The following is an 11,968-nucleotide window of genomic DNA, read 5'->3' as shown; positions in this document are numbered from 1 at the left end:
ATCAAAAGAGGTCGATATTTCAGCAACTTAACTCTGGAACAACTCGACGCGCAGCAATGTAAGTGAATGGTGTCCAATGCCCAAATGACAGTGTTTGGAACTATTCCGATCTTCAAATCCCGGAAGTAGGCGTTTAAAAGCGCCGCCATTTTTTACAACGGAGGTCTATGGGAGTGTCGCAACTCTTTCTCTCTATGGCTCTGGCTCAAAAGATTCGACTCAAAAGAACGATTTGTTCATTATTCGGACATCGTCGTCACTTCATGTACCCGCCAACGACTCGAGGGTTGGCGGGTGACAAGATTTTCTGTCAATATTTAGGACACAAATTTCAGTCTGTTCGGCGCACAAAGATTTTATATTACTTTGAATATTTCACAAGTCATATATGATATGATATATGGACTTTTATAGTGTTTTTCGTCAGTATGGAGCTCAATAATGTCAGGCTGTATTTGAAACACATTTCATTCAACTCAAGGCATAACGTACATTTGAACAGTTTGTCAATTTCCTAGGAGTCAAAACCATATCCTTGGCATTGCTTTGAGCAACATGAAAACTGTTTTCATTTTTGGATGAACTGTTCCTTGAAAAATATTTGTGTATTTTTTTCCCCCTTGAGCAACTGTCCTAAGCTTTTTAAGGTCCCAATTAAGCATGAACAGTTAAAAACCTTTAATAATTACAATTATGTCCATCTTGAGTGTGTGGCCAAGTCAAAGACAGAACATGAATACTGATTCCGGTGTGTACATGTTTTATTTCTTGTGAATGATAACACCTTTGGCAAAACGCAAGACAGGCATAATTTGTGTCCTATATGTAGTCTTAGAAACAAGAATCACAAGACGGCTTAAAGATCAATTGGTTTGTGTTCTTCATATTTCATTTAGTTTCCATTAAATTATAAATGACAGAGCTGATTGCAAGATAATATGAAGCATCTCTACGGACATGCTTGGAATGGATTTAACTGATTCAAATGTCCTGCCACTTCAGCGTTCCTTAATATTTTAATTTTACAGCAGATTTTCTCAAAATCAAAAACATCATGGTGATTGGTGATCGGAAGAGTGAAAGCAAAGATTAGTGAGTTATAAATGTGAGCACAACTGCATTGGCACCTCAGAACCGGAATGTAAGATATTAAGGTTTGTCCTACAATGTCCTCGGATTGCATGAGCGACATGCCAAGGATGCCATAACGTAACTGGAGGGCAACAGTACAGCATACCAGTTTGAATTTTGTTAGTTAGGATCCCTGACATCTTCTAACGTAAGTGCAATCACAGTGTCCTAGAGGTCAAATGGAACGGTACAACTTTTTCCTCAGTCTTCGGAGTCTCAAACGCTCTCCCATGTTTGACTTTGTAATATCTCTGGGCCCTGACCCAGTGCATATGCAACACCCACCCACCCACCAACCAACCAACCAACCCACCAACCAACGAATACATACATTTACATGTGCGCGCACACACACTCACACACTCAAGACAAAATCCACATTGCAATCCCTTTAGTAACCTTTCATACACAATACATGGGTTGTTTAGGTGACCGAGTGTGCATGTGTGCACTAGGGGCTTGCATCAGGCAGGCAAACTCTACATAAGGCTTCAGAAGTATACATTTTGTGCACCACAAATTTTCACAGAAGTCTGCAACATTCACGTGTTGAGGAGTAAACCAGGTATGTATTTAAACTTGGCTACTGTGTTAAGTGACCAGCAGCATATCATACAGCATTCATCCAAGTTGTCAGGCGGTTTGGCCTGACGGGGTGAGAGGTTTCTTGCTGTGCTTTTGTTTTTTCCTCAGTGACTTGCACTTTGTTACTTGTTCTCCTGAGGAACAGTTTGTTAATGCCTTTTAGTCACAAAAAAAGTGTTCCACCTTCTTTTGTGCCTCTTCCCTTCCATCCATCTGTAGCTTAGCTTTGCAAGCTTACCCATGTTACATTTCTGCCCCACCCACTGCAGCAAGTTTATTTTAATGACTTTCAAACTCTTTTGCTTCTGCTTATAAAGCTTTTGGGAGCAGTAATGGTCAGCATACTCAGAATGCAGCCCATCTTGTAGTCTCTCTCTTATTACCTTTTCCATCATCTCCACACTTTTTATCATTGTCTTTATTGCCATCTATCTACACAGTGCTCCTGGGGGTTCCGTTTAAGGCAACAGTCTTCATGAGAGGGGTGCCAGTTGGCTGGCTGCTTGTCCTTGAAGTGGAAACACCCACTTCGAACACTTCATGAATGGCTTTCCGGAAACAGTGGAAATTGTAGTCTATCAATCCTGCGGCACAAAAAGGAGAATTAAAAAGAACCGAAGACCTGCCGCTAGAATAAAAGACACCAATATCACAGTATTGCCGTGGTGTACCTTTACGCTCAAAGCTCTCTTCTCTCAGGATGCAGACCAGAGCGAGGAACCTGGTGACCTCTTTCAGGTACAGCACTGTGGTGTTGTTGAGTTTGATGATGGCCATAGACTCCTTATCATAAGCACTGCCACTGCCATCCTCCTTTAACCTAAACAATCAAAACATGCACTCACTATGCAGAACTGATAAAAAGCATGCTAAAAATAATGGTAAGAAAATGTGAGCTCCTCTTCTTCAGAGAAAAAGTACATAAATAATTTAATGAACGCTACAACCATGGCCATATTTTAACAGTAAGTAGAAATGTATATGTTGAAATGTTATGTAAAATGATTTCTAGATAGATAGATAGACCTATATGCAAATAGAAATCATATACAAAGTCTGACCCGTAAATACAGGAGACGTCGATGACCACATCAATCATGTCGCAGCAGAGCTCGTAGGACTGCATGTCCACCGGTGAACTGTCAGTGGCGATGTAAATCTTACTGACGACGTCAAACAGGAAGGCCTTCTCAATCCCTGAATTCTATTAGCAGAGAAACACACATACGCACATTGCATAATGCCCTGCAGGGTTTGATATGGGATCTTACAGCATTGAGAGCATAATAAAACATGCATGAGCATGACTGCATTGGAGATGGAGAGCCATTTCCACTGCAACAACAACAACACTATATATTCTTCATAACGACAATAATGTAGTGACCAAAGAGGGAATGGAAATTCATTAAGGTGCAACCATCTAGAAACATTGAGGTAGAGACACATACAGATATAAAGATGTTGAGAAGGTTCTCCAGTGTGGGAAGCTGAGGGATGAGCTTCTGGACAACTTTACTGAAGGCCTCGAAGATGGAGTGATCATATATACTGGTCAAATAGAAACTGCAGAGGACAGAAAAAAAAAAAAATCCTTAAACAGAATGAAATACAAAACATCCGACAGATTTAATACAGCTAATACACCTAGTTCTCATTTAACTCATCTAAATGCAGTGTAATGCTTTTCTTAGGTTCGCATTAATGGTACTGGTAAAAGTCACTTAACCACATTTACACAGTGAACCAATTAAGATTGTATTTGTGTTCATTATCTGGCACAGATTAGATCTAGTTGCAAATGTTTAAACAGCACAACTATTCAAACTAAATTGCAGGGTAGTTAAAGAAACGTTTCTCATAACATTCACTCCTGACAACTGCAATCTCACATGCATATGAGCGCGCGGTGAACAGTTAAATCCACTACATGGTTAAAATGGCCGTCTTAGTGGGGTATTTATGTAAAAACAGTTACGTGACTATATATTGGGGAGACAAAAATTTGATATGTTTTTGCAGACAGCATCTGTTGACAAATGAACAGAAGTGTTACCGAGACAAAAGACAGCAGAATCTGCCAGAACAGAAGTAGCTTAAAGGCTCTGCAGTGTTGGACAGCAGCCTCAGACTTAGTAAAATATCCTCTCATATCAGACCGGTCTGATGTGCAAATTTCTCTTCTAAAAACATAATGAGCAACACAATTAATAATAATTTATACACTATGATAGGTGACAAAACTGAGAAATAGTGTAAGTCTAAATAACCACATTCATTTGCTAAGTGAATGGTAAGTCTACAGTTTAAAGTGCTTGAGTGGTCAGTACAACAGCAGGCAAGGGTGAATTGCAAGCATACTTCTAGCAGAACACTCAAGAAGTATGCTTGCAATTCACCCTTGCCCTGTTGTTTACGAAGCACTGACCACTCAAGCCCCTTAAACTGTATGCTTGACTTGCTGTACCGAACCGAGCTGAAGGAAAACAAGCTTATTGCTTTTGCTTTCCTAGTATGGCTTTAGCATGTAAATGCATTTGTCTAAGTGCTTAGTCCTTGTCAGATAGTAAAATCCAGTAATCCACATGGCCTTATTGGTTCCCAAAAACTATAGTAACCTAAACAGCAACTAAAAATTCCCAGAATTCTTTCTTTTTTTTACTGAGGTGATCAGAGCATCTGAATATGCCATTTTTTAGATTGATACAAACAAATTATACAAATGTGAATGAAAATATTTTCAGATAACACATCATTAAGCAGACACTCTTTATCTAGATCAGAGAGTTGAGAGCTGTGTATTCATCTTCACTTTCAGTAAAGAGTACCAGGAGATTCTATAGCATTAGTGAAGACATCAGAAAGAAAACATGTAAGCGGATCCAGCCATAAGTGGCACTCTATTTAAATTTTGATAACAAAATTAATTTAGCAAATGCCTGTAATGACTGAGATTTAACACAGAGCTCATGAAACATCACCATTTCCTTGGAGAACCACTTTTCACCATCAATCCATTACATCCATTATTAAGTCAACACCAGAATGGCTCTGACTTAACAGTTCCTCTGATTTAGCAACGTAAAATAAACAAAACTAAAAAACTAAATCAAACACACATAAATTAGGTGTTCTGCAAATGAAAACATTAAGAATATCACATTAAAAAATAATAATTAAAATCACAATGCATCTACATCAGTGCAGGATTTCGGTTCCATCTTCTCAGATCGCAGAAATAGTGGCACATATTGTGGGTCAAGAAGTATTTTAGGGTGTGTTCACACTTGTAATTTGGTTCGCTTGGTTAATTTGTCCAGACCTCAAAAAACAAAAGAACCATTTAGTCCTGGTCCTGGTCACATTGGCATTTTAACACCAAACCTAAAGATACCAAACCTAAAGGCATATGGATATGTTCACAACCTGATTGGTTGGCTTTTATTATGTATACTTCGGGACGGAGCTAACCGAACATCCAAAATAATGCTGTGTGTTGAGCTAAATGCACTCTTTGTATGTGTGCAGCCTAGATATGGTGGTATTTTGACCAGCTGAGAACTTGTGATCGTTAAGAGCTTATAAAATGTGTAAAGGAGTCAAAAAAGCGTCAGGAATCCCTCCGTCACACATGCAAACGAAGATCTGCTGCGATGAGACGCGATTCTAATGCCTGTACCAAACTGTGATGGGCAATATCGAGACTATGAAGAGAAAAAGCAGGTATGCTTGAGCATTCTCTCCTTTTTAGGGTCGCATCTTGTGACATCATGACCCGGTTTTAGTTTGTTTACATGCCTTTGGTCTGTGTTTCATTCATTTGGAAGCGGTCTCAGTCTGCTTGTTTGGTGCGCACCAGGGTTTGGATGGCATCATATTCAAATGAACCGCACTAACAGAGAAATCGCACAAGGGTTAGTTTTAATCGATTCAAACATGCCAAATGTGAACACACCCTTAGTCAATAAACAGCACCAGAAATCAAATGCAAATGATTACCTGAGATGAAGTTTCTCTAAACTGGCATCTGCCAGGTCATCATTAGCCCTCTGGTGTATATCCCTCTGGGTCTCAATCTTATGGTCATCAGACAGGCCGTCTACTTTATGGATGAACACTTCAAAGTTGATCTCTGGGTTGACTCTGTAGGCCCGTGATACAGTTAGGTGGAGTCGACCAAGGGCCTCCATGTAGTCATCCTTTGAGAGGAAAAATGCTAAATAGTATGAGTTGGCAATGTACAATGTAGACGCTGACTAGGTTTAGAGAAAAAGCTATACTTGAGGATACCAAACAAATTGAAAAAAAAAATTACAAATAAAAGAATGCAGAATTACAAAAGAAATATGCAAAAAATATATCAGTCTCCTCTAAAAGGCAGGTGACAAGAATGTTGACAGCTCTTCTTGACACAACAACACATGTTATGGGGTTTGCTAATCTGCAATCTAATCAACCATATCCTTTAAAAACAACTTTCAGCTAGAAGAAACACTGAAGTGCTGAGATAACATACTGACTTCTCTGTACCAGCAGAAACACAAAGTCAATTTTGTGCCTTTTTTTACCTTGAGCCAATTCGATACAATGAGCCAAGCCTAAATGACAAACAACATTCAATTAAATGAAACCAGAATGTCTGGACTCAAAGCCAAGATTTAAATGATCTAATAACTTGCAACCATTAACCCATTTCAACTGCAGTTTAACACACTATTTACAATAGCTTCTCGATTGGTTACATGGGAAAGGATTCTACAGGAAAAAAAATGTAAACTTCCTTTGGCAATGACAAACTTTATTGATTAATTTGTAATAAAATTACTTTATTTTTGAAATGTAAACACACTTGAGAAGATACATTTTATCAGGGTAGAAATAAAAGAAGTTGAATAATAATTGAGAATCCTGATTTTTTTTTTTTTGTTTCAAAGAGAAATCACGAGTTCTGTTACAATTAATGCTGCAGTCTATTTAAAATGTTTAATTAATCTGATTTTTTTTTTTTTTTTTTTTTTTACTGTTTAAATTAATGATTTATGACCCACTCATAAATACTTCACTTGTTTCATTACTGGATGAGTGTTTTTTTTTTTTTTTTTTAACAAATCTCCTAAATTAATGATTCAATGACAAATACATTTTTTAACAGTCACTTGTCACAATGTAATCGATACAATCGTCATTTTAAGCGCCAAGTTACTATTAAAAGCTGATCACTCTACCGTAGACAGTGTTCAAATCCAAACTATAAACTTTTATCACAGTTCTTCAGAAATAATATGAATATCTGTAACACAGAAATAACCATACTGTGTGTTTGACTATTTTGAAAAGACTTTGTGAAGTTGTTTAATACCTATACATGACAACCGCTCTCTCTGGGTCAGCGGCAGCGCAGATTTAAATGTTCTGGTGTGATTTTGTCAAAGATTTAATAGACACAGGCAAATCGTTGTCATTTAGGAATGAGACCGTGTGAGTATTTGAATCGAGATCGTGATATTTTAACAATTAATTGTGCAACTCTACTAAAACCATAGATATTACACTTACGAAAATGATATAGCTGACCAGTATTTGTAATTACAATGTTTCACAAAAGAATCCAGCCAATCTCGAATGTTGTTTGGGTGTGTTTAGTAATTAGAGTCAAGGCTTTGAATTTTCTGTTTCACCTGTGCATCGATGACAAATATCAAGGCCCCAGTTCCTCTGAAAATCATCTCGTAGTCAAAGGTAGGATCAAAAAAATCCACTTGTCCAGGGAAGTCCCAGATCTGGAAGTTGACAAAGGAACTGCTGGAGATGTCATCTTTATATATCTTGTTGGTGCTCTCCAAAAAGAGGGTCTCGTTGGGGGACATCTTATGAAACACCACCTGATAAGTCAAAGACATTTAATACATTAAAAGCCTTCTCAAAGTGCCCTGTCTCACCTCCAAGAGGTAATAAAGTCAACCAGTTGTGAAATCAAACTAAAAGCCCAGTCACATGCTTCATGGGGAGCTTACTGATGGCAAGGCTTATGTCTCAGAGGCCTCAGATTCAAATTCTTAAATCGTAAAGCCAAGGGAATCATGGGCACTTAAAGGTTGCACTCTTTTAGCACAAAGTTTACACATTTTCTATTTATTTTAGTAGCCAGTAGCCACTTTAGCATTAGTACAAATCGTTTTGGATGTTATACTGACACCAATTGTGTGAAATTATGAGGAAAAGAAGTCGAAACAAAAGATGTATTTCAACTATATACAATTTTTGAAAGGGTTATCTATTTTTTAGTAGTGATACAAATTTTAATTCTTATTTCATCTGTCGCTCGCAAAATACACACACAAAAAAAAAGTCATGTTCGCCACAAAGTAAACTTAAAGGGATAGTTCAGGATTTTAGACATGAATCTCTATAGCTTCCCCATAAGCAGTGTGGTGCATTGACCATGACTTACCCTCGACAGCGTCCTGTGAGCCGAGCTCCGGTCCAGTTTTGGTCAAGATGAAATTAGTCCGGCAAGTTTGCTGGGGTCACGGCAATAAAGCTTTTTTCTTCTCAAATCAATATGTGTTCAAAAGAGTGATATATTTGCGTCACTAAAACGTTGTCTATGGAGAGGTCAGACCTCGTAATGGCTTGGCACTATTTTCTCCCCTGTCATATCACTGCGCGCTGCCGCTACCTACAGCCAGCTGCGAGCTGCGCAGGCGCACACCACTTTTTCAGTTGTTCGGCAGTGTTTACAGCAGTGTTTACGTGCTCAGAACAGCTACACGAACGAGCTAACATAGCTACTCACCAAGAGCGATCAGTTTGTACAAGCTTTGTAGAAAATGGTGCGGACTTGTGACTATCCGGACTGTACAAACAAAGATGTGGCGCTTTCTCCTCACACATTTCAAAGATTTCCTGTGGCAGATGTTGCTCTGTGTATTCAGGTTCGTAAAGATATCCTTTTGGCTGTGTGTCGAAGTCAATGTTGTCATCGTCGCTGCTGTAGTCAGACATGTTATCGTTCTCTTTACGAGCTGTAAACAAAGTGACACGTGCGCGGCTCCCAGCTGGCTGTAGGTAGCGGCAGCGCGCAGTGATATGACGGGGAAGAAAATAGTGCCAAGCCATTACGAGGTCTGACCTCTCCATAGACAACGTTTTAGTGACGCAAATATATCACTCTTTTGAACACATATTGATTTGAGAAGAAAAAAGCTTTATTGCCGTGACCCCAGCAAACTTGCCGGACTAATTTCATCTTGACCAAAACTGGACCGGAGCTCGGCTCACAGGACGCTGTCGGGGGTAAGTCATGGTCAATGCACCACACTGCTTATGGGGAAGCTATAGAGATTCATGTCTAAAATCCTGAACTATCCCTTTAACAACAATATGCTGCTCACAAACTTTCCATTTAGAATAAAGTGGTGCGTAAATGAAGTTCTGCATTATGAATCATGTTACAGATTTCATATCAAATACCCTTTCATATACCCTGTATATTTTGCTCACTGCTGACACCTACTGGCGTGGATGCATGATGCTGCTGCTTCACATCTGAATTTTTTTTTTTTTTTTTTTTTTTGCTTATAAGTTGCAACTGTCATCATGTGTTCACTTTCAGTGCTTGACGATGCAGCATTTATCCTGAATTGGTGGTGTGGAAGTTGTAGGTAGTCGTGACTTGTTTCAACAAGCCAAAAAGAACAGCTTGTTTATAAATAGTTTGTAGTTATTGTTATACTGTTTGGTACATTTAGAATTGTTTTTAAAGCTAAAATGCCATATAAGATGAACATAATATTACAATTGTATTATTATCAGTAGTATTATCCCCAATCAATTGCATGGAACAGCTGGTCATGTGACGTCACCATGGAAGCGCCCACACAAGGGTGCCCGCTCCATGTACAATAAAACAGCTTGTTCTAGTAGACTGTCTAACGTCTTTTTTAATAGTATTTTTTTAAAAGCTCTGTTCATTACTTTGTGTAAAACGTTTTTAATTAGAAAAAAAAAAAAAACCTGAGTGAGCCTCACATGAGAAATGCACTCAAATGTGTCTTACACAATTTCATGTAACTTACCATACCCAAATAATAGCTTTAATGCGTAAAAATTGTAAAAGGAAGAAAAGAAAATTCATGGACAAGAATGAGCTAAACCATTTCTGTTCGTATGATCTACAATACATCATCGGTGTTGAGAGGATGTGGGGGATGCTGAATGTATGAATAAGCATTTCAGGTTTTGATATGAAGAAATCACGTGCCACATCAATGCCGGGTGAGTTATCACAACATGAACATAGGACATCTTTAAGTTATATGCTTCATATTCTTAGCCAGCTGTCTGAATGTGGTGTATTTAGGCCTGTGTGGCATCCAAGTCCGTAAATCCACCGCTGCTTAAGAAATAGGTTGGTTGTAACGTTAACGGCTCTGAGTGGTGATCTTGCCCGTGCCCAGTGACAGCTCGGCTGCCCGGGGCGGCTCTGACCCGGTTCTAACTCGCTCGGCTAAGAAGTCAGCAGGGGAAAAGAACGTAAGTTACACTGTCTAAATAAAATCTCTTCCTCCTACCTTTTGGATAGATGACTTCCCGCTCCTCCTTAATCCCATCAGCAGGATTCTCGGTTTGCTGTCGGAGGGACTAGGACTGTCCTCAATGTCTCCCTCCTCTTCTCCATATCCAAAATCTTTGGGAAACGAGTCCGCCACCCCGTAGCTGTCCGCCAGCGGTGCCTCGTACTGGATCGACATGTTGACCCCCCTCCCCAACCCCTTTAAAATATAACCTGGCTGATTATTAGTAATATAATCAGCACAAAATAAATGCTGAGAGAACAAACATAAAACCTCGTTATACTAGAAATGGATGAGAGCAAACTTATTATGGATTCTCCTTTAAATCTTCAGTCTCTTATGTTTCCCATCTCGATGAAACGCCCACTTAAGATCGACACTCGCGTGTAATTGGGCAACCACCCTGTAGCTCGTATGCTGATTGGACAAGTAAAGTGTCACTCTAGTAAGCTATTGAAATGCGGGCGGATCGTTCCAAGTCATGTGCCTGGTGGTCACCTGACAAACGGAATCGTGTGAATGGTTGTTTTTTCCGACCTTTCACCTGAAATGGTGTTTCTTGTCTTCAAATGCTGATAAAGAATTGTTGGTAATTGTTAAATGTTGTTTATCCCTTTCAATTTCCCCTGTGGGAAAGAGGCCACACATTACTCCCCTCCCCGGATATTAAACAAACTATGCTCTTTCTAAAACAAGTCTGAATCAGCCTTGTTTTACAAAAGTGACCACTGCACTGACATGTTAACACGTCGACCTGTTGTTCATGATCATGATCGATGAGTGAGAGCAAATAAATACCTTATAGGCTATAAGTTTATAAACCGTATAGCAGTGGCGGCTGGTGAAAAATATCTTAGGTGGGGCTGTCATATTCAGCCAGTTTCAATAGTCTGGTAACCATGGGAGTATTAGGCCTACTTTCTGCCCTTGGTATGTGTATTGTGTTTTGATGTTTATTTTGTTCTATTCCTTAACCCAGTCCCAGTGGTTCTCAAACTTTTTAGAGTTGTACCCCAAGAGGCTTTAACATCCTTCTGCGCACCCACACTCTTCAGTCACACCTTTTTCAGTAAGGGACAATATTTGCCCCCTTAAATCGATTTTTTCAAGTGCATTTTTACCTTTACCTTTATAAAATAAATAATGCTTTGAATTAAAAAAAAATTTAAATAGATAAATATGCAATGATGGTAAACACGAAGTGATGTTTTTAAATATTAAATTAAAACCGCCAGTAGGTGATGAGTCATCGAGTCATTCATTCAGTAACGAAGCAAGTGGCTGTATTTATGAATTAATGATCATTGACTCTAAAGATTCGGTCACAATCATTGCTGTGTGCTGCAGTTCTGCTGTGGCTTTTATTGGAGCTATTAATTTATTTTAAAAATACTGACAACTGTGTTGAAAATGAACATCACTTAATATTAATATTTAGTTTGTTGAACTGTTATATAAAATCAATGTCACATTCGCAATCGTGTGGATCTTCATATAATGTAATCAACATTAAACACAGGAACTCACACAGGGTATGTGTTTGTATCGAAGAGAGTTTGAATTATATCGATCTCCATGCACAGCCTGTGTCTATATTTGTTCTTCATGCTAGTAAGTGCTAACTTAAATCCCTACTTATACAAAGGTAACGTACATTGTCGAGAACGGCAGTATAG

General features: G+C 38.8%; 1 protein-coding gene across 1 annotated transcript; it reads right to left on the bottom strand.

Annotated features, from left to right (window-relative positions):
- Positions 1-743: 743 nt before the first annotated feature.
- Positions 744-10,656, bottom strand: rragca (Ras-related GTP binding Ca). The gene is made up of 7 exons (XM_084385780.1): positions 10,290-10,656; positions 7,395-7,598; positions 5,716-5,915; positions 3,168-3,282; positions 2,778-2,920; positions 2,388-2,536; positions 744-2,300 (listed from the first exon to the last, which is right to left on the bottom strand). Exons 1-7 carry the CDS (start codon positions 10,467-10,469, stop codon positions 2,149-2,151), a joined length of 1,143 nt encoding a protein of 380 aa, XP_084241906.1. The 5' UTR covers positions 10,470-10,656; the 3' UTR covers positions 744-2,148.
- Positions 10,657-11,968: the final 1,312 nt, after the last annotated feature.

This window comes from Rutilus rutilus (assembly GCF_951802725.1).
Source record: "Rutilus rutilus genome assembly, chromosome: 17".
NCBI lineage: Eukaryota > Metazoa > Chordata > Actinopteri > Cypriniformes > Leuciscidae > Rutilus > Rutilus rutilus.
This window is presented reverse-complemented; position numbering and strand designations above follow the sequence as displayed.